The 24,113-nt window shown below is 37.1% G+C and overlaps 2 protein-coding genes across 2 annotated transcripts; both read left to right on the top strand.

Annotated features, from left to right (window-relative positions):
- Positions 1-2,600: 2,600 nt before the first annotated feature.
- Positions 2,601-5,723, top strand: LOC108682784 (ATP-dependent RNA helicase A). Its single transcript, XM_018172022.2, has 2 exons — positions 2,601-2,649; positions 4,297-5,723. Exons 1-2 carry the CDS (start codon positions 2,638-2,640, stop codon positions 5,311-5,313), a joined length of 1,029 nt encoding a protein of 342 aa, XP_018027511.1. The 5' UTR covers positions 2,601-2,637; the 3' UTR covers positions 5,314-5,723.
- An 8,977-nt stretch (positions 5,724-14,700) lies between these two features.
- Positions 14,701-22,456, top strand: LOC108682780. Its single transcript, XM_018172018.2, has 2 exons — positions 14,701-14,765; positions 21,138-22,456. The coding sequence occupies exons 1-2, from the start codon at positions 14,748-14,750 to the stop codon at positions 21,873-21,875; spliced, it is 756 nt and encodes a 251-aa protein (XP_018027507.1). The 5' UTR covers positions 14,701-14,747; the 3' UTR covers positions 21,876-22,456.
- Positions 22,457-24,113: the final 1,657 nt, after the last annotated feature.

Raw genomic sequence — 24,113 nt, 5'->3', positions numbered from 1 at the left:
GACTCCTCGTATACGAGAAGATTACAGATTTGTTTCCTCTATTTTGTATGAAATTTCTCTGCTTTGAAATACATTATTGATAGCTTGTTGATAATTCAATGTTCTTTGTTTAAAAAAATACAGTCAATAAAGTAATTATTCGCTATAAATATATGAAGTAAATGCACAAATAAGCTGTAGATGATTAACGGTGAGGTTGAAAATATAAACTATCACTTTCTGTTCACGACTGAGCTCGTCATCGAACAGTTGCGAACCATGCATGCATTTACTGCCGCACATTCTGCACCGGAGTTATGTGCTTCACAATGTCTTGTGTCGGAATTTTTTGTATAAACGAGATAAATGATTTCTCCCGAGGCCAGTCGATTCCTGTATACCTTTAAGAAAACTCACAGAGAAGTCCACTTTCTCCGCAGTTATTCTTCTAGATTAAATGGAAACGAAATTAAATAATGGATAAAATAATAATAACGGATGAAATTAAATAAGTATATTACTGTTCAAAGGTATAATTTCTGTTAACCAGTAGATCAGATGATTATAATTATTAGCATTTCCGGAAAATTAAAATTATATTGATAATGACTAATTTTTCTCCAGTTTAATGCGTGTTTCTTGTACCTTCTATAGAAAAGCCACGCTAATAAAGCTACACGGTGAAGAACGGTGAATGCTAAGCACTTCGTTATTGGTCCCAAGTAACAAACAAATCCTTCTTGCAGATAAATGTAGACTATTGAGTACAAAGTTAAGATATTCAAATAAATCAGCAAAATCTTATGTAATCGTAAAAGTTGAAACGAACTTCTTGATCCCGTTTCAAACCATCAATCCCGTGATTGATTCAGGTGAATTCAATCCGGAAAACCAATCAAAAATTTAATTTGGTGGAAAGTCCTCTGTGAAGGAAAAATTAATACATCAAACTAAAATTCCTCGGCAATTATTATTGGAAATTGAACTTAAACCTATTTAACAGTCGACCGGACGGTCACGATATCACAGACTGCGTTCAGTGAAAATGCAGTCAAAAATCATTTGCGAAATAGCCATTCATTGCATTGATTTTTTGCAACGGCAGATGTTGGAAAGTGGCTTCTGAAAATCAGAACAGACTTTATAACAAAACGTTATAAATTATCAAATGTTGTACTCATTACCAAATGTTACACTCAGTACTACATGTGCCGACTTGCGTTCTATTGATGCCACTGAATGCATTTTTGTTGCGCCTAAACCATAACGTTGTGTGATTGAAATTGGTCAAATTTTGAAAAGTTTTAAACATGCTAAGAATGCATAGAAGTTTGTTTCAATACTCGGAATATCATGGAGATAAATGTTTGGATAACATTTCCACCATAATCCAAACATTCTCTCGTCTTGCAAATTTTGCAATAAAGGAGAAAAGCTAACAAGATTATATATCCAACCACAGCAACAGCAGCAAAAAGTTAAAGTTATTTTACTATAAAGAACGAAGAATTGTTCGAAAAAAATAATCTTGACATGCAAACTATTTACTAATAAAATTTATTGGAACGAAACAATTGATCTATACATGTATTACATTGTTATTTTACGTTCTAAATTGCCTTTATATTGAATTCAGAGGGGCAACGAAGTTGTGTAACTTTGAAAGTTTAACGCTACGATGTTGCCACAAGTTTTCGTAAAGGTTACGTTTTTCCATAGAGCGGAAGATGCCGATACGGAGATAAAAACAGGTCAGCACAGCTGTTAATAAGTTGTCTATGGGAATTAGTTGATTCAACTTTGATATCAGTAGTAATGCATGTGCAATGGTTTAATATGATTTTAATCGCACGTTAGTTAAAAATTTCTTTAATTTCAAACAATACTTTTTATACATCTTTTGAGCACACCCTATAGGTGGAAATATAGTGATGTTGTTGTAATGCAAATAAACTATTTAATTTTTGTAGCATATACTGGATTTATTCAGATCTAGAATTCGAATCGTGGATATCAAATTTAATTCATGTTCTGTCATTGCAGAAAATTTTCTCTTACATTTATTTAGTAAATAGCACGAATGAATATAAGTATCGTACATACAGAGAAAAATTCATATTTAGTTGTTTTTAAATTCCTTTATGCCAGATGATCAAACTTCCATTAAGATTTCACGAGAAGCGAGCATTGGTTTTAGATTTTGCACGTGTTTTTGCCATTAACTGATGAAACATAGAATTGAAGCATCCAAAAACAAACTAATTACCAAAACAATTGGGTGTCAGCTGACACATTGACACACACGCTCTATTTCTGTATTGTTTTTTATATTTAAATTCCAGTATTGACACAACATTTTCGATTTGACGTCACAATTTAAAGAGCGTCAAGTAATTAAATTATTATTTTTTCTCCGACAACTCGTTAATAACGATCAATACTTTTTGATCGAACAAAACTTGGAATGTCCAGCGAACCGAACAGGCACTCGATACTCTTAGATATTACACATTCTTCTAATATTTGTAGCATTTGCATGTATTATTTGACTGTAAATAAGAACTTGCAGCCAAAACACGCCGTGCCCTAGGCCGCATATAAATAGCGAAGCATCGAGACCCCGAAACCCAGTACTGTTAGCTACGCGTAACCGTAAGCATGTCTCTGCCGGTGAGTAGAAGTGCGATGGATATATGTGGGTATGGTTAACCCATTAAAGAGCGTGGTCAGCTCTGCGGTGAAAAATTTAATAGTAATGTTGTGTCAAGCGATGGTTTGTTGTGTGAAAATATGGTAGTTATTTCAATACAATTTTCAGATTACGAATAATACTTATCACCAATTGCCGCAGTTCCATTCATAATTCGGCTGATAAATTTGCGCTAGGAAGTTTTCAGTCTTCGGCTAATCCAGCTTATCGTTTAGAATTCGAGGCGAAATGTTTTGTTATGAAAGATAAACCAGATGGAAAGTAGAGCTCCTCGAGAACGTGAAACAATGCCAAAGAGTGATAAATATGTCTATTTAACCTCAAGTTCCCAAAATATTTGCTTTATATAGAACTACGATTATTTGTACGTTTTTCAGGTAGCTTTTGTGAAAGGATAATTCGAAAGTGGATTTCAATTCCAATTGAGCATTTTAAAGTGGCTCAAATGACCGCGCAGAGTAATTAAAGCAACAATTTTGAATTACAAACCTTAAATATAAGCGCTAATTCTATATGATGAGCTTCTACATGGTTGGAATGAATATTGCAATATTATGTTTTTTTTTCATGGAATACTGATCTTTTAATGACTGGCAGCGTTATTGCAATTCTTATTCATATTATAACTAAAATTTCATCACTTCAGAAAGAAATACGAATAAACTAACAAGTCAAAAATACGATAAATACAGAGTATAAACTTCGGAATAATCGAACAAATGATTTTTACGAACCTATGTAGATCGTCGAACGGAATGTTAAACATCAGCGTATTTCACTGCAAAGACTACTAATGCTTATGTTATGCCACATAAATCACAAAGACCACTTTTGGTAGCAATTCAGTTAAATTAATATTATTACATAAAAATATTTGTTTTTGTCTCTCAAAACGACATATTTGAGCGACCGTCCTTGCATGGCCAATGATGTAATGGTCGACCCACAATATAAAGAAAGTGAAACTATTCTGGCTGGGAAAAAATGACTTGTCTCCGCTGGTCAGTCGCTTAGCAGCAAAAAAATCAAGGTGCAGAGAAAGTGAAGCCAAAATCTGGCGCGAACAAGTGAAAGGAAAATGGGGGACAAGGTTTAGAAAGTTTCTGACCGATGAATAGATTAACTGATGTCGATGTGTCTCCTCGAAATAGACACTAGCTTCAAAACTTGAATAACGAGTTAAGATTGATATATCAAAGCCTACATAAAGTCGCCATTACATCTGAATTTTCGAGAGCTATGATTGACGTCAAAAAATTTCCTTTTTAAGTATGGCTGACTGCAAACCAGGATTCCTGTTTAACATTTCCGTATGGCAACCATTAAAAAATACAATATGCCCAGGCGATTAATCAAAGTGTATAGTTTAAAAAAATTAGTGATTTTATACTCGGACTTTGCTGTCCAACGAATAAGTGTATGTCACAGTTTCTGCGCACTTGATTTTTTAATCTTAAGCATATTATTTCAGAATGAATTTTAATTTAATGTTAGATGTTGATAAGGCCGTGGTAGATGAACTTTTAATGATTTGAGATGATTGTTGATAATCAAATAAGGCATTATCTTTCCGTATATTTCCATAAAAAACAAAACCTTGTTTTCAGATGAGCGTATTGGTGCTGGGTCTGTGCCTAGCCACAGTCGCATCGGACGTCTCATTTGCAGGCCTCAACTCCCTCTACTCGCCCCCCTCTATCAACACTGCCGGCTACCGGTGCGGGGACGGTTTCGTACGCAAGATCGACGGCAGTTGCGTCAGACCAATCATTAAGAAGAGTATATTCCTCTTCGATGCACCTAAATTTAAGGTGAAGTACCAGCCACCTCCCCGTATCCCTGCTCCTGCTATCGACTACAACTACGTGTTCATCAAGGCTCCTGACCCGGTGACAGCACCTCAAGCCGTCGTCGTGCCACCACCGCAGCAGAAGACTCTGGTCTACGTTTTGAATAAGCAGTTGGGACAACAGCAACAGGAGGTCATTGAGGTTCCGTCTGAGGTATCAGCACCCGAGGTATACTTCATTAATTACAATGAGGGTGAGAACCCCACCTTACCAGGTGGGATTGACCTGCAAACAGCACTTAGCCAATCAGCGCATGCTGGTCACATCGTTGGCCAAAGTGGAGGAGAAAATTTGGCCAGCAGTGGAATACATTTGGGAGGTACTGGCAGTATCGTCCATTCGAGTTCCAGTCATGGTTTTGGAGGAGGAAGTATTGATCTAAGCGGTAGTACAGTTCTAAACGAAAATTCATTCGATTTTAGTGGCAGCAATGGTTTTGGAGGAAATGCTGTCGACTTCGGAAGTGTTGTAGGCTCCGGAGGAAGTCTAGTCAGCCTAGGCGGAAGTGCAGGATTTGGTGGAAGCCTTCTCACTACAGGGGGGAGCTCTGGAGTGACTTTTAATCAAGGCTTAGACCTTGGAGGCCTAGGTGGAAGTGACTCACTCTCAAGCTTCGATGACAGTTTAAGTTCATCTTACGGTGTACCACCGAGCACTTCGAATTTACTTTCACTAGGTCTGAGTACCGCATACGGACCTCCTCCTTTACCCCTCGAGAACGCTGGCACAAGCCTTTTCGTCAAAGATGTTTCCGCATCCAGCTCGAAGGTTTAATATAATTTTAAATGTGTAATTAATAATAGAGTTGGTTATGCGTAGTTTGTATTGTTGTTAGATAAATAATGTCTTCAGCGTTACCCTTCATTGCGCGATTAGGTTAGGAAGCATTTTGCACACGCATGTGCATCTCCCTTGTACCTGAAGAAGCGACGACCAAATTACTTTTGAAGTTAGTGTAAATAATTACATTATCCCCTCATGTTAATCCAACCACAATTCGTGCACAAAATTATGCGATATCCGAGTTTCATATTGCAATAATTTCTCAATATGTTGAGAATGTGTGCATGAGTGACGTGTTCAAATGTGCCGTAATAGTGAGTTAGTATAGTGACCGATGCTCTCGAATTACACTTCACCTGTAATACTGAGATTTATCAAAATAAACTTGTTGTGCATAATAGTATAATTGCTTAATTTTCTCGAATTAAATTTCGTATTTTAATAAGGTTTCTCGCAATTATGGATTGACGAGAAGAATCTAGAACCGCGATACAGAAAAGATCTAATTGAAAGGCAGAAGAATATTAATTTATGAAGAAAGATCAAGTCAAACGAATTCGCCTTCAAAGAATCACCCAAAACGAATAAAAAAAAAACAATATTTTCTGGTGTGGGTAGTGAGCATATTATCTTCAATACAGAAACCTGATGAGATATTACGTTGATTATACCTTCTGTATTAGTAACCTCAATACATGAATAGTACACTTGCCTGAAAATGGTGAACAAATTGGTTTCAAAGTGGGCTACAGTGTAGGAAACTTAGCCTAGACTGTATCACAAATCGATGTCAGAACAGGCAAAAGCAATGCGTGTAATGACTGCGTTTTAAAGATTGTATACCACGTAGGTTCAACTCTCACGCATCAATAAATTCACAATATAATGGAGCAACTCATTCTGAGACACCTCTGAACTGTAGAATTAGATTGCTACGAGAATGCAACACTTTTTAGAAGATACGAATGATGTTGACGTCAGAATTCTTCCGCTAAAAAGGGTAAAATAAGACCCCCGCTAAAAACTTCTGTGAATGTTACTCACTTTACAATACATCGCAATTCAGTCATCCGTATTGACATCAGCACATAATGCATCCAATATTCTCGACACACTCAACACTGATGAAGATCTTTCAACACTCATGGCTTGATGAATGATGGCGTCTTAAGTCTTCTTTAGGTAGGCTTCTGCTAGAAAATATTCTTAAGCCTCCCCTGACAATTTTATGTTTATTTATTAAGGCAACAATATATATTTTTCTAATAACAATGCTCATAACTTCAATATAATATAGCCTGAATAAAAGTAGAAAAAATATCGATACAGTCAGTCAATCAGTCATTATTAACATAACATAACAGAGTGATGCCGGCGCTAAAGAGTAGGCCTGCATGTGGCCTGTCGCCGAATCGTGAACTTTTCGTGACTTGTTCACAGAAGTTCTAAACCGTGTCATTTGACCGGATATTTTCAGGACTGAAGATAGTTTGAAATAGCTACTAGACTTCCACCGGGTTCGATATAGTGCTAGGCAATAAAATTCTCAAATCTGAAGATATATTTTTCCATAGCTTTATCTAGTCTGTTCTTGAACGCGTTCATACTCGGAGCGCCAACGATGTAATCATGGAGGCTGTTCCACATGTCGGTGACTCGAAGCGAGAAGGAATGTTGTCGCGTGGAGAAGTTGCAGCGCAGTTATTTTAGTTTATAGTCGTGGCCCCTGGTGTTGGTTCTTGTTTCAAATTAACTTGAATTTAATCATAAATCTTTTGTGCTTAGCCGCCACTATCTTCAAAACCTTGGAGCTTAGCTCCTCCAGTCCACCGAATCGACACTTCAGCGGACTCGGCTGCGGACTGGCCTTCGGACTGGAATCAAAACCTAACTTGACGTTCAACTCAACCAGCCATAAATCCGTCAATAGTGCACGGGTTTTATTCAAATTTGAAATATAAGTAGATAATATCAGTAATTTGTGGAAGGAATTTTTTTCAGATTTTTACATAAATAACTTTTTTATTAATACGGAAAACCTAACTTCATTTTCAACTCGATCACACATAAACTGGCGTGTACAGCGAAGTGTTCTTGGAGATTTCTAGCCGCTTTATCAAGCCAATGTGCGAGGCCAAAGTTTATTTCATTAATCATTTCTGTTGAAATTCAAAGTGTTGTTAAGCAAGTAACTTTATGCTGCACATTAAAGTTACGATTCAGTTCTCAGTCTTTCCAGCATGTGTAAATGAAAATCAAGCAAATATATATTTCTACTGATATCACCTGATTATTTCAGCAGTACTGGCTGACGTCGAGTCGTTTTCTGTTGCACATCGTACACGAATCCAATAGAAAACCAGATTTTTCATAGGTAACTTCAATAAATGAATCAATAGAATTTATTCATGCCATGCTATTTTTGTATACAAATGGTACAATTACGAAATTTGGATTATGACTGATTATTTATTACTATTTGAAACTAAATAATTCAAACTTCTATTCTGCGCGTTGTAAACCTTGAAGGCTTCATAGGATTTTAATAGCGTGGAGAATTTGCTGAAAATTAGACGTCTGTTTTCCGTACGTCCGATCATTGTCGATTAGGCTCCACTACAGCGACTGCCATGTATAGACAAGCAATTGTTTACCACCGTACGTACGCTGTGACTTGACCGAGTAGTGAGATCTTATTGCTGCACGGCACCAGCAGCAGTATCATAGTTGCGCAACACTAAATGATAAATTTATTAGAATTTTTTGTTCCTATTTCATATATCTCCTTTTTATTCGAAAATAACGACATTAATTTTACATGAATACTAATGAATGCGTGCTAATTGTTATAGCGTGCTTATAGTATTTGTGTTTTAAATGAATTATTAGCGGCAGTCACTGATGCACTATGGTTAATAAATAGCAGGGAAATGTACAGAATATTATGTTAACTCGATTTATGAATTAATTTATCCTCGGTTCAGCCGGGTATTTCTCAGCATAAGAGTTTTAAATACCGAGTTTTAAAATTCTAGTTTCCTTTTTCAAATCGTATTTCCTCTTTTTGTTAAAGGGATATATAGGTCTGCCCTCCAAATTTTTAACTAATTTCAAAAATTTTTTCCAACTAATTGACTGATCTTTCTGAAACTTCGTACACATATGTAAAGCACCAATACAAGAACATTTTGTTCCTATGAGATGAAAGAAGACGTGAAAATTAATTTTTTAATTCACGAGCTACAACATCGAGATATATATCATTATATTCGTAATGCAAAATCTACTGACTCTTGAGGGCATTGTACATGTTGAACAATGTTCATTTTACATATATCTGAAACTGCCTCAGGCATAGTTGTTTGGTTTGTTGCGTTCGACTCGCCTTTTCTGCAGCTACAAAATGAGATCAAAAAACGAAAAAGGCGAAATTTTCGGGTGGATAGCTAGAGGTCAGCATAGCCCAAGTCCACAGTGCGATTCATATATCTTCCCGAGCGTAACGCAACCGGGCATCTTCACGGCTTTTGTCACAAAGCGCCCACCACAACAGCGCTGTTGTGGCCGGAGCGCATACAGGCCGGAGCACAACCGGCCGGGGCGCAACAGGCCCGGCCGCAACAACTACTCCTAACGTAACCTAACCTAACCTAACCTAACCTGTGCCGCCTGTTGCGGTAGGGAATGTTGCGCTCCGGCCAGTTGTGTTCCGGCGCTGTGAAGTAGTGGCTGTGTTGTGCAAAGCGGATTTACTGTTAGCCGGAGTTACCCACAGCTCATTGATCTGAGGCTATGTGTAGATATATTGCATGCTGATGGTTGGCGTTGGGCCCAGAGCCTGTTTACGAGTCAATTTTGTTGCACACGGCTGCGCTCCCAAATTTTCAGAACTTTCAGACAACCCCAAATAATTACTTTAAATTAATAATTGTTAATCAAAATATAATCAAACCAATATTTGACAACGTCCTCTTATATAAGTTTTGTTTTACACTTGAATCGATTTTTAGTGGATTAAACTAATCCACAAAAACTAAATGATTCTGGTGAATTTAGAATTAATTTGAGCGTCAATTCAATAATCCAGTCATTGTTCGCGATTCCAAATTATTCTGATACCAAAAATAAAATATCAAGTCCTGGTAATATCCCGGCCGTTCTCGAACAGCTAAAAGTTTACAATGTCAGTATGCAAATCGACCTCCTCTGCAACACTACCAGCGGCGAGAAGCAAGCAACAGCATCGTGCATCAGGTGACCCAGATGAGGGCGGATGAACGATAAACAGAGGCGGCGATCCATCGTGGCCTGGGACTGCTACGTCAGAAACAAGTACCAAGGATACCATTAATAATTAGTAGCAGTGACTAGTAATCAGTAAAAACTAAGGTGCCGAAGTTTTTTTTTTTTTTGAGATAATCTCACACGCATAGATATATTGGGAATACTCCTGATTTTTATTTCATACTTCCGAATTTCAGCTACTCAACGAAATGTTTTTCCATTCTTATGAAATGAAGTATAAAACCCAGGGACCTACGCCATAAATTACGGATCGTCACGGACCATCGCTCTCGTCGCTGAAAGTTACGCTCTCGACCAACCCCTAACCTTCACGGGAAAGTTGCGTCCAGTCTCGTTCTCAGTTCCTCCATTTCCACCCTGGCTCTGAGGACTTGGACCTGAAAAAATTCCAGGAGTCTCCAAGTCTGTAGGTCGTAATCACCTTTAATGAGGCATGTGTTGTGAACAATTTGAACTCGATGGAAGTGTTAGGAATATGCCATAGATTTGATGGGTGTGTTCTGAATAATTTAGGCTTGATGAAAATATTCTGAATGCTTTTGACTGATTGATTTCTGTATGCTTTTGAGTGATTGATTGAGTCGACCAGCGAACATATTGCAAGTTTGCTGACGTTTTTGCAATAGAAGTTTGTTGTTTGCTACGTTACATTTTTGTGAGGCGATAATCCAAATACCATCTAAAATAAAAATGCGGCGTAAAGCTGTTGATAATAGCCATACATGCATGTGCTTCTATAAACCTATAAACTTTTTCCTCCAGTAGGAAACAAGCCTGAATTTTCCACCATACACTATGTCAAGTTTATTATATAATTCACCGCCATCACATATAAATAAATTCACCGCCATCAATTCAATTCATGTACCGGGAGGCAATGTGACGAAAGTTACAGTCAATATAAAAAAAGCTAATATCTTTAATATTCATGCCAATATTCCAGACGAAATGTGTCTCAAACATTTCAGGTTTACAGATTACGGTGCTCGAACAGAGTACAAATATTGATCATTCGCGAGCGAAGTGTCAAGTGATTTGTTTCACACTCGCTTGCTATCCAGCAATGGCCTATGCTAAAAATGAAAACTTTCACTACTGACATAGCAAACTGACAGCAACAAAGCTGACGGGAGGGACCGACAATTGCAGGATGGCTGAGTCAACGACATTGCTTGCACAATACAAGGTATAAAAACCTGGCCCACGAAGCTGCTGTTGCCGCCCAGTATTTTCATAAGCGAGCCGAGCATCAGAGAGGCAAAGAAGAAATTCATCATATAAGGAAGCTTCCTTAGATATGATCCTTTATTATGAGATTTGATTCGAGATTTAGTTCAAGATGTAATAGTATAAATGTTATGATGTGAGAAATGAACCACATCTAGGATTACGGATTTAAATCATGCAAATTGCAGATTAAAATTTCATGAATGTCATCTAAAATAAATGAAAAAATGCAAAATTTGTGAATTCATCCCCAGAATTTGAACAAATAGTTTTACTCTTAAATTCAAAATTGGGTGTATCAAAATCTCGGGATGTTTAAAAAATTTGAAGCTTCCGGCACATTTCATTAAAATAATTTCAAAGTTTGCAAAACAAAGCTGTAAAAGTGTTATCGTTACTCAAGTTTACGTGGTTAACTGTTACACAGTTTTAAAAAAAAGTTTTCAACGAAGTACATTCTCCGTTATATTTGGTCTTGCGTTATAAAGGCTCCTGCCTTCTCTGCCGCATGCAACGCTCGAGCAGCTGCGCCCTGAACTGGAAAATTTGCTCGCTCGTCGACTTTTTGCAATCGCGTTTTCCGATTTAAAACCAAAATTCAAGTTAATTCAAGTTTTCAGCAATGACATTATTACATTACGTTTATTTTACTGTATAGTGCTTTACGATAAGTAAGCAATAGCTTTAGTAATATTTATAATAATGTAAATAAATTTCATGAATCTCTTGTCTAAGTCATAAATACTGAAATAAATTGGAACCGTACACTCATAAAAACGAATAGGTCATTTTGTCCAAATACTGACTCGCTTTCATAGCCACAGCACAAGCAGAAGGTGGACGTAGCACTGATACACTTATTCACCGTGCCATACAGGGCTAAGTTGACCAAAATAAAGGCAAAAAGTGCATCGAAATTCGGATTAAGGTTGACTTATTTTCTTGAGAGTTGTGAAGGCATTACAGAATAAAGCTTTACGATGCAAGTTTCTTCAGTGTTGTGAGGGACTCTTTGGCAGGTCTTGATAATACGAGCATTGTTCAGCCTGTGCATATAATACTCATCATGCACAGTGCAACATCATGCGCGGTGCAACATCATGCGCGGTGCAACATCATGCGCGGTGCAACAGCATGCGCGGTGCAACATCATGCGCGGTGCAACATCATGCGCGGTGCAACATCATGGGCGGTGTAACATCATGCGCGGTGCACCATCATGCGCAGTGCAACATCATGCGCGGTGCAACATCATGAGCGGTGCACCATCATGCGCAGTGCAACATCATGCGCAGTGCAACATCATGAGCGGTGCAACATCATGCGCGGTGCAACATCATGCGCGCTGCAACATCATGCGCGATGCAACATCATGCGCGGTGTAACATCGTCCACAGGTCGTCTATAACTATAGTTTTTGCAATAAATGAAACTAATAAAAAATGCATTTAAATAATAAATAATATTTGAGAATTGAATTAATGAATCCTCCGTCTTCATGAAGCTGATCAAAAGAAACATGAGCATTTCTTTCGGTCGACAAAAATTCTAAGCCGACCACAAATTTGAAAGAATGAATGATTTTACAGTTATGAAAAGCACAACACAATATTCGCGGCAATCCAAAATAAAAATTCCGTCGGGAGTAACGATCAAACAGTTTTTAACGTTTTATCTACAGACTTTTCTACCGCTACTACGACTTCAGATAAGAATTGAATTACACTGACGACTATTCTCTGTTGCACAGAGAAAAATGAACGGGTCATATTATCAAAATATTTATTCACTTACTAACTTACTAATACACAACATAAATTGATACTTCCATTAATGAAATACATTGGCATTTAGGCCCAAATATTATTAGACTCTATTTTTAGCGCATTTTCTCATTTATGAAAAAAGACGCTATTGTGCTCGTCATGTCCGCCTGTCCGTTCGTCTGTCTGTCCGTCCGTCTGTTCGTTCATCTGTCCGTCCGTCCGTCCGTCTGTCCGTTCGTCTGTCCGTCCGTCTGTCCGTCCGTCTGTCCGTTTGTCTGTCCGTCCGTCTGTCCGTTCGTCTGTCCGTCCGTCTGTCCGTCCATCTGTCCGTTCGTCTGTCCGTCCGTCTGTCCGTTTGTCTGTCCGTTCGTCTGTCCGTCCGTCTGTCCGTCCATCTGTCCGTTCGTCTGTCCGTCCGTCTGTCCGTTTGTCTGTCCGTTCGTCTGTCCATCCGTCGGTCCGTCCATCTGTCCGTCCGTCATGCCTGTCCGTCCGTCTGTCCGTCCGTCTATCCGTCTGTCCGTCTGTCTGTCCGTCCGTCTGTCCGTCTGTCCGTCTGTCCGTTCGTCTGTCCGCGACCTCAATTGTTTTCGTCGACGAGAAATTGCGCTCTCTATCACTCACTGCAGTGAGTATTGCGTTACATTTTCTGTACTTGTTCTGCATTAATTGCTCTGCGTACAGCACTCAGTAAATGTATGGAACATTTTCAAATATTGACATATTTTCTTACCACATTACGAGCAATGAGCGGACAAAGACACACTCATTTCTCAGAGTGAAGGGTAAAATAGATGTGAAGGAGAAATGTCGCTATTCAGCCGTGGAATAGACGACTTGGCTAGTCACGAGTTCAGAAATTTGAACACATACGACAAATTTGAACGCATTTTTGTATATTGTGTATAACTAAGTTAAGTGAATGTGCATAGGAATGCAACTGAAATGCAATAAATTTAATCGAGCTTGAAATTTAAATTAGAAACAGGGTAGAAATGTTCAGTAGTGAACTACGAAAAGTAAAAAAAATCGGAATACATAGAATCTAAGTGGCAATGTGTGGAAAAAATTATGTTTAAAAGGCTGTAAAATTGCAAATGAATGAAAAAAATAACGCTAAAAAGGTTTAAATTTAAACGAGAAAAAATATTGTTCCTTTAAATTCCAAATGCTGTTTGAATTATTTAGTGTAATAATTGTTGGGTAACATAAGTTACATTTCATTGTGTATTTTCACAATTTAATACTGTAACTCGACGGTAACTTTCACGAAGGTAATTAGCCTGCCTTCCTTATGTTGAAATGAATTGTGCACACACATTGTATATTTATACACATTTAGTGTAAGATCAAAGAAGGATATAATTAAAATTTGTTTCCAACATGAACCGAGTCGTTGGCGTTATCATTCTTACAAAATTTAGCTTCAGAAAAGCCATTATCAAGAGATCTAAAAATTCTAACTTAATAATAAAAAGCAATTAGACTTACATAGCTGGCATCGGCAGCAAAATTTTACACTTAAAATTTAAATGACGGAAATGTTCAGTGTGTTAAACTTATAAATAATTTATTGAATAAAAGTTTAAACGAACATCGATTTAAGAGTAACTATTCAATACTTTCTCATAACTGTAAATGTTTCACCACTGTCTCAAAATACAAATTAAAATTTCGTGTTAAAGTCCTTCGCGTTAAAATTTGTTATATCTAATCAATTTTACGGTGCATGTTCGTTTTAACATCATGTTTCTACAAAACATTTGTCAGATATATAGTATAGAAAGGTTTACATGATACATGAAGAGACGTAAGAAGAAAAGGCACAATCCCAACAGCCTTATTGATACAGTGTATAATAGGTAAGGTATTCATGAAGGTAATTAATAAACATGTTTGTTATGGAATAATTCATTGTACGAAGCAGAATTAAAGAATGCATTCACCTCCAGTACCGTAAGTGACATTATTCGCTTTATACACGTCGTCTGATGAATCCATGTCATAGGAGCAGGCGGGGCAGGTCTGCTGACGAGGTATATAAAGAGACCCGCGTGGTCGTCGCGGGTCATTGCTCGTGTCGAGCTCATAGCGACGGGTGTGACGTGTCTGCGAACCTTCCTCGAGATGCGTGCTTTTGTTGTGGTGAGAGGATAAGGTGGAGGTTGATGTTTGGTTTTTACAATGTATTTTTGTGGCGATTGTGCTCTTCAAGGATCGTTTTTAACACGCATTTAATAATAAGATTGACGTGACAGGAAGTAAATATTATTTTTAGTGACGGTATACTATCGCACAGGTTTTTAAAATCAAGATACTTTCATATTATTATTTAATACATTTACGCACAGTTATTGGTTACAAAATTGAGCATTGAACTTCACTCGCAAGGTCAATTAATTAGTCTGCAATCGTTTTGTGCACGATCAATCAGTTTGTTTACATATACTCACAATTCTTCTCCAATTATAATACCTCGACCCAAAAGGATTTACCGACTTATGTCATATTACATCACTGAAACGTGAATTGTATCTACAGCAATTAAACTTGATGTAACCATAGCAAAAATAAATAACTTTTCAATAATTCTTGAAAACTACTGGTGTTCCAGAAATTGGAGTTCATATTTTTGTGTTTGCACTCGTGAATGTGTCACGCTGATTGATTCAAACTGCTTAGAATTTTCAAAACCTAACTAAGGTTAATATTAAATTCGTAGTTTTATTGCTTTGATATTGATTTTTAATTTTTGTTTAAAGGATTTTTATCGATGAAAACAATACACAAATATATTTAAAATACTGTGCGCAATTATTCCCAAGATATGCTAGACAAAGTCTTTGGTCCCTCCCAGAAAAATCCGTCACTTCCTCGCAGTTTGTTAAACTAAAACACACATGATTTCAATCATTAAAATTTGAAGATAACCAGTGTTCTATAAATTATAATAAAAATTATGAAATAATATATTTTTCGATATTTCTGTCTGTTGTTCGTCATTTCGGCTAAAATAACGTACTTTAATAGCGCAAAGCATTTAAAAATTTAATTATTAAATTCTCTAAGCTACCTAATTTGCAGTCTCAAATTAATCCAATTAGCTAACCTCCGGGAATGATTAGTTAATTGTAATGTCTCAACTTGAACGCAACATCTGCGGTTACACGAAGCATTTAACGCCACGGACGACGCGGTGTTGATGCTCGGTCGATTAGCTCTTAATAATTGAGCTAAAAATTCCAATCTTAACTCGGTGGTGGCGCTAGAAAGTTCAAAGATCAGATGAGATTATACATGATTATAAATGACATAATTGATCCAAATACTTTAACCTCAATCGCACCATGTGTTAAATATTATTTGTGAGGCAATGATTAGATGGTAAATTAAGACGCTCTGATATCTTATTGCGATTATTTCAGCTAAATAATTCAGCCACCCCTGCAGGTGGTGTCTCGGTTGACTCTGATTGCTTCATTTTGTAATATTATTTCATTTCTTGCACTATTATGAATTTATTATGTAACACTACGTCCTGGAGAAATACAAATCGTGCTACGCATATGTACCTACCACTTCAGAGTCAACGTGTTAAACTACAAATAAATTAACTCTTGCGATTCCGCTGAGCGCGAGAAAAGTTTTAGTTACGACAGGTATAGCCTTGTTCCGGTGCAGCGTCTTGCATCTTGAGGGAAAGTGCCGCTATACCAGCGCCTTTACCGCGCTGCGTGCTGCTCGCGTCGGTCAAGCCGAGCTCAATGAAAGTAGCGCGAGGAGGCTGGGTCGAGCCAGCCTCTTGACATTCTGCAGGTCACATTAAATTTTTTGGGAGCGGTGGCTTGACATTGGAGATTCCACGACACATACACCTGGCAACGATTCATCTTGCAACATACGTCTGACTATAGGTTGCGTCAAAATGCATCTGACAGCCATGCACATGTAGAAATTCCGCAAGCCTTAAACAAAATGCGAGAGAGAGTGCAAGATAAATCTGAAGCTGTCAGTTTTAAGTTTTGGTCTGTTTTCTACTGGTCTATTTCAAATTTTCTTCAGGTAAGCTTGGCAATTACAAACGTCATTTGAATTCCTGTAATAACCTGGGGTTTGAAAAAAAATATTTCCAGTGTCATTTCTAAACCAGCTTTGCAGAAGAGAGGTGAAATGCTAATAACTTTTCCTCCATGTTTTGTTGAAGCCAAAATAAATAATCAAGTCACTTCTGCCCAGTCATTCTGGCCTGGCAAGCGTGCCTGTGGCTGGTTGAAGACACGGTTGAAGACACGATTGTCGTCTCGGTATTTGGACTAAGAAAGCGTGTCTCTTAAAGGCGGGTTGGAGGCAGGCAAGTATGACTAAGAGATTCCTCGGTATGACTAAGAGATTCCACAGCGCACCCAAATCGCTGTAATTTTTTATTCGGTGGCTATAAAAACACAGAAACGAATGGAATGAATGAGGCTGAGGGAAAGGGTTTAGCGTACAACTGGGCAAAGAAACACTAGCCCTTTCCATTGGCGCGCTCCACATAGTGGCCTGTACTTGGTGCTATTTTAAAAGTTCGAATTACGGAGTGCAACAACATCGCCATGCAGACGAATTTTTATTCCGCGTTTTTTCTCCTTTCTGAAAAAATGTTACTTTCTCAAAATTTAATCGATTGTCCCCAAAAAATCATACCTGCGTTTTTGTTTCGGTAAGCCTCTCGAACAAAATAAAAAAACAGAATATCAAAGCACGTATTGAAAAACTTCATTAGCCTAGTCCAACAGCTTTAGTCGTCCTGAATTTGCAACGAAAATTATTGATGCATTTTAATGTAAGTTATCAAAACCTCTTGCTTACACACACTTCATAGTTAGTTTGGGGCCTTTATACAAGACAAACATTCAAGATGGATAAGGCATCAGTGGAGATGAAAGGGTAGAGGGGTAACTCTTTTGCCAGATATTTGCATACGAATAACATCAGCGACATAGTGTTTCTGGGGTGAATAATATTTAAGTAGATAAAGGGTTCAGCGGACAATGCACGCCAAAGAAGAGCAGTGAACTTTCATACGCATGTTAATGAGGCTTTGAAACAACCGATGCTGAAAATGAGCAGCGGAAGTCCGTACATATGTGTTAAATAACGTAACGCTAGATTTCGTCGAACGATTGAAATAATAAAAAAAGGAATCTTCGGTAAAATTTGGGCTAATAACGGCTTAAATAACTGAGGACGAATAATCTCTGCATGACTATTTCTGATAAAATTTTTGCGGCAAAGAATATTTCGATCGTTGATAAGCCAAAAAGTCCTGAAAAAATTTTTTTATTGTGTCGAATATTTCGATCTATTATAGGCTAAAAAATTCTGAGAAAATTTTTGCTGTGTCGAATATTTCGATCTTTGTTATGCTAAGAAGTTCCGAGAAAATTTTTGCTGTGTCGAATATTTCGATCTTTGTTAGGCTAAGAAGTTCCGAGAAAATTTTTGCAGTATCGAATATTTCGATCTTTGTTAGGCTAATACATAATTGAAGCATTCAGCTTATTTTCTAATTGTTTAAGCTTTCATTACATAATTGAAGCATTTAGGTTATCTCATAATTAGCTAAAACTTACATTACATAATCAAGCTGAGGTCATTTGAAATTCCATAATTACTGAGTCGTTCACTGTATTGTGAAAGTTGCTTGTCATGCCTATGCGCCTGCAGCACGACAAGTCTACGCGTGTTTCGTAACTCGCAGGCCAGCGGCCACAAGGCGTTGCCCGCAACCCTCTGTCAAAAGTGGGAGCAATGACGCGTTATTTTCTTGTCTGATAGAAGCCGTCCATGCAATTTTGGACAATAGTGAAAGGTCGAGAGAAATGAGATAAGAACTAAGCTTTCCTACGAAGTAGATGTTTTTAAAAATTATCAATAGTGTAACAATTTGTCATTGGTATTTCAGCGATCAAATGGTTCTGCATTAATGCAATTGTGTAACTTCAAGCAGTTATACCTGTGAAGAAGGAACTATTTACTTTGACAGAGTTCAATTGTTGAATCTGCTATTCCAGTTTGCAAGCAATTGCTTATCCTCGTCAAGATTGAAAACTTTACTTTGTTTTACATTAACTTTCTGCAACATTTAAAGTGCTCATATGATGACACAGTAAATAGTACAAGTCAACTCAAGCTTGTCGTTAATAGAGACAAATCTGAGAGTTTGCCTTCTACTGCAGCTCATAGACGATCACGTCAACAAAAACTTGCATTTTAAGTTCCAGTCTCAGTTCATCTCGGCCCTTAGGGCATAATTTGCAAAGCTTGATAAGAAACTTTCACTGAAGAGGATTCAAGATACAGGGGGAAAACGTCGGAAACTATTTGTCCTGGCCTTAAACCAGAGAAACCATCATTCCGTACAGTTCAGGGCCTAGAAGACCAATAAACAGTCAATACTTTAATTTCAGACTAATAAAAAGCTAATAACAGAGCTGGGCAGCGCTACTTGAAAATGTGGCGGGGCTACCGCTACCGCTACATGCTCTAAATGTAGCGGGCGCTACCGCTACCGCTACACCCACTAGATTGTAACGGGCGCTACCGCTACCGCTACAGTAAAATATTGCGCGCTACATTAGCCGCTACAATGGCCAAAATTATTGGAAATCTCTAAATATTTATTGTTCTACTATTGGGATTTACTCATTAACATTTAATGATAATAAAACATTTTTAAAACATATCAATGCAACTTTATTGCAATTAACCTAACCGAACTAGTATGGGTTACCCCAGGGTATGATACAGTAAATAGAAGTTACAGTTATTTTTTTGTTTTACCTTCCCTACATGGATGTGAACTTTAATCTACCAATCTAAGAAATTATCCACATATACATATAAAAATCAGTCTTTTTTGTATATATATGTGGATTATTTTTGAGATTGGTAGATTGAAGTAGACATCCATGTAGGGAAGGTGAAACATAAAAATAATAATAATAATAATAATGAAACATAATGTAAGCAAACTGAAAGAAGAAAAAAACCTGAGTGGTAACTGGTAACAACTTAACAAGTAACAACTAACATGTCGACACTAGTAGCAGGCTGAGGTTGACAACATTACACCGAAGTCTTTCGTACAGTTTTATTCTGTAATTTATATTATGTATGTATCATGCTGGTTTTTAAATAATATTTAATACTATTAAGGGGACCGGCTAACCTAAAAATAGGAAATTTTGGCTTTACCGTTTTCTTGACTCATTTTGTAGCTGCTGAAAAGGCGCGTCTAACGCAGTTTACCGCATGTCTGTGTATGTGTACCAAGTTTCAAAACGGTCCGTCTGTAAACAAAAAAGTTTTGTTGGAGGGTAGCCGGTCCCCTTAAGTAAAATCTAAAGGCTTTATCTATAAATGTAGCGGTAGCGCTGTAGCGGCAAAACCTCGTATGGCTACTTAAATGTAGAGCCGCTACCGCTACCGCTACTGAAAATGTAGCGGCCGCTACATGTAGCGCGCTACTGCCAACCTCTGGCTAATAAGTAGTTGGGGATAAGCCTCAGATTACCAGTAGTCGAACTCTCTAAGTTAGTGACGTATCGCTTGATCCCCTTTATATTTGCTGTATATATAGTAAATAATTGAATTCGAAATGTGATCCAGACTCCTGGCAAGAATTAATCAAAATAAGAATAAATAGAAGATAATACTAATCGGATTATTAAAATATGCTCAAACTAAACTTTACGGGTCGTTATATATAAATCATTATAATATATATGTACCATGTAAATGAGAAAACAGATAGACAAGGACAAAATATAGGTAAATCTTAAATAACTCCTCAGGAATTTACACAACTTGCAAGTTTTAGGTAGGCTATCGGACGGTAATGTAAATTTTTAAGCCTTTTTTTATTTAACATACAAATATCTTTTAATAAAAAAATTATCAGCATAGAAGCGAGGAAATTAATTATAAATGGTTGCTTACCACATAAAATTCGAAATGAAGTAATTTGAATGAGGCTTCATTTTAGTATTTTTGGCACCTCAATTTCGTCGATACTATGCAAGGTCGAATTTTTTTTCATACAATTTAGATCACATTTACAGAGTAAAATATTTTCATGCTTAGAATATTTGTGTAATAAGAGATTTGTTCAATATAATAAGATATTGTTCCATGTTTAAATCTCACACGTGTTGAAATATCATCTAGAAAGATGTTAAAGTAAAAATATGTTATATAAAAATATATATGGGATGCATAGAAAAAACATGTTTACTTGAATTAAGCACAAATTTTTGCGTTTACGCTGATAATTGCACTGGTCACTGGCTTGCCGAAAGACATTTTTCAAATCGTCAACCGTAATAGACCATACATCAACGATAGGCTAGGAACAGTTAAACAGTTGATAAACATTAATAATTCTTTCATCTGCCACCATGACAAATAGTAATGGTTGCCGAATAATATTGAAATTTTTAATTTATGGAAACTGAACAATGAAATATTTTTCAGATACCCCTGCTGGTGGCGATGGTTCAGACAAGTCCTCAACGCTACCATCCGTCGACCAAAGTCATCGCTCGGTCCCAGGGCGCCCACTTGGCTTCCTCGAGCTCGTGTGGTCACCGCCTGGCGAGGAGGGTGGACGGCAAATGCGTGGTTCCCAAAGTATCGAAAGACGTCTACTTGTTTAAGGCCCCAAGACACCAAACACCCATAATAAAACCGCCTAAATACATCCCCAGGCCAAAGGTACACTACAATTTTGTGTTCGTAAAGACACCAGACGCAGTGGCCGGTCCTAAGCCAGTGATCGTACCTCCTCCGAAGCAGAAGACTCTTGTGTACTTATTGAGCCAGAAGCCCAGCGCTGTAGACCAAGACATCATCGAAGTTCCTCATCAGCCATCACCCCCAGAGGTGTTCTTCGTCCAGTACGAAGATGGAGACAACACGCTTTTGCCGGGAGGTATTGACCTGCAGACAGCTTTAGGCCAGTCTGCCGGAGCGGGAGTCAAAACCAACGATGTTTCCTCCGGCATCGGAAATAATGTGGGTTTTATAGGAAGTTCTCTTGTCGGGGATTTGAACGCGGCATTTGCATCTGGATTCGGTGAAGATTTCGGAGCTGGATTTTCGAATTCAGGCTTCGGAGATTCAAGGGGCTACTTGGGCAGCGGCGTATCGGGAGGTTTTGGTTCTGGATTTTCGAGGTCAAAGTTGTCTTCAAAGCGAAGTTCGAAAGGATAATCTTATTGATAGTTTGCTTATGCTAAGTTGTTATTGTAATTCATGTCTTTTTCGTTTATTGCTGTTTAAGTAAGGTATCATTCTGGGGCAAAGCGTGTCTGGAACATTTTTTCAATGAAGAGGATTTATTTAAGTGTTAATTTAGTCGAGTCATCACGTTATAATGTTCCTTGCGTTCCATAACCGTGATGAAATGTCGGCTTTAGCTCCACATAATATTGCAACACTCAAAATGTGGTAAGATTGAAGCTGAAATACTTGCTTGAGGTTGAATAGCGTCTTAGAATTTATAGCGTTACTTGTTATCATCAAACTCTTTGCATACCTTCAAATACATTTACAAAGGCCACATACGTTCTATCACAAACTTCTTGTGTAGGTATACAATATCGAATATTTCCGATGTCATTTTGCGATGCTCGATGTTAATCTTTTTTTTGTACAACTTTGTGTGTTATTTCCGTGCTTCGAATACCTGCAGCAGCTGTGGGAAAATGTTTCCACTTTGTCAATAAAAAAACTGAAGGTTGAAAGATTTCGGAACATCCCAAAGTACAATTGAATAATAATAGACATAAATACAAATTTTTCTAATCCCCTTCATTGTTACACGTTTATTTTATGATGCAAGATCATTAATTTGAAATTATTAACACAAAATAATAAAATATTGTGCAAATGACTTTCCTCAAATATCTGAATATTTATTATTATTATTCAGTTATTTTCTAATATTATATTATATTCATATTTTTTATATTACTATTCACTTATATACTAAAATTACTGAAAGACGTATAATGTAGGTCATAAATATTTATGCAGTTTTGGGAAAAAGAATAGTAATTGAAAATATAATTTTGTAGTCACTATAATTTCATACTTGCGTCAGAAAATAACTTATTTTGAAAATCAAACAACTCAACGCAACTAAATTCGCGTTGCAATTTTCATTGCAGTGCTATTGATTTAATTTTTCAAGTAGGTGAGCAGGTCCTAAGTAGGTTAGTCCTTATTGATACCAGGGATTTTTCTTACTCATTCTTGTTATAAGGAAAATACATCTCCCGCTTGATTTAACATGAAAATGAATGAATGATATAATAAAAAATTTTCACGGTCGCCCGTGTGATCGGATGCAATGTCAACTCTTCATAATGGTGACCCGTGTGGCTAAACTTGAATGATTCAGGATCATCTTATCATTAAATTATTACATAAAGCTCGAAAGCTTTTAAAAAAAATTTGCTGAAAAATTATGTATCAAAATGGCATAAATGAACACTTAGGAGAGAAGAAACTTGTTAGGGTACAAAATTCCTTGCCATAAGTCCTGATATGAAATAAAACCCATCATTTTAAATTGTTGAAATTTAACTGAACGTGGCACTTGCATGAGAGATTGAAAATGATTTTCATGCGCAAGAAATTTTCTGCAAATATACATAATATTTTCTAAAAATTAGTTCAAATTTCACAATTGTCAGGGTATCCCTTAAAACTTGCTCACTTTTCAAAGAAAATGTGCTGAAACTTTTTTATTAGTTGCGAAATCAGTGCCTCATGTGGATAACCTCATAACCACTCGAAAAATAACCATTTTGGCGCACATAATTTATGTTAGCATATATCATGTTTCTGTTGTTAGGCATGATGTCTTCAATATACACTATATATATAGCTTATTGTGTCCAGTTATGTGATGTTTCTACTGGAAAATTCAAATACGAAGTTTTTAACTAAGCGAAAGCTTATGCTTTGGATTGATGTTAGCGTGCAGGTAAGATAGTTAACCGTTGCACCACATATAGGTTGCAAAGTAACATATATATAAAGTAACATATAGGTTGCAAAGTAACATATATATAAAGTAACATATAGGTTGCAAAGTAAAAAAGTAAGATCTTCATCCCATCATGGAGTGCCGTAGAAGTTTGAACATTTAGGTAACATGAGGCAGCGGGCCCCCCTTTTTTTTAACTAAATTTTTGATGAAGTGGTGGTTCCTTGTTTTGTTTAAAGGTACAACTAATGAGGAATGTATGACGTGAATTAGACGCCTATAGAGTTATTCAATTTTTAATGTAACACTATTTTGTAAAAAGTGTCAAAATGGGCCCATTGCCCCACCCCTAGGGCAATGGGCCCATGGGCTTGGGGCAAGGCGCCCACCCTTGGTCCCTTTACCACAATTGCATATTTTTCGTTTAAAAATGATAAAAGAACACTTTACAGTAA

The sequence above is a fragment of the Hyalella azteca genome, unplaced genomic scaffold (assembly GCF_000764305.2).
Source record: "Hyalella azteca isolate HAZT.00-mixed unplaced genomic scaffold, Hazt_2.0.2 contig16688, whole genome shotgun sequence".
NCBI lineage: Eukaryota > Metazoa > Arthropoda > Malacostraca > Amphipoda > Hyalellidae > Hyalella > Hyalella azteca.
This window is presented reverse-complemented; position numbering and strand designations above follow the sequence as displayed.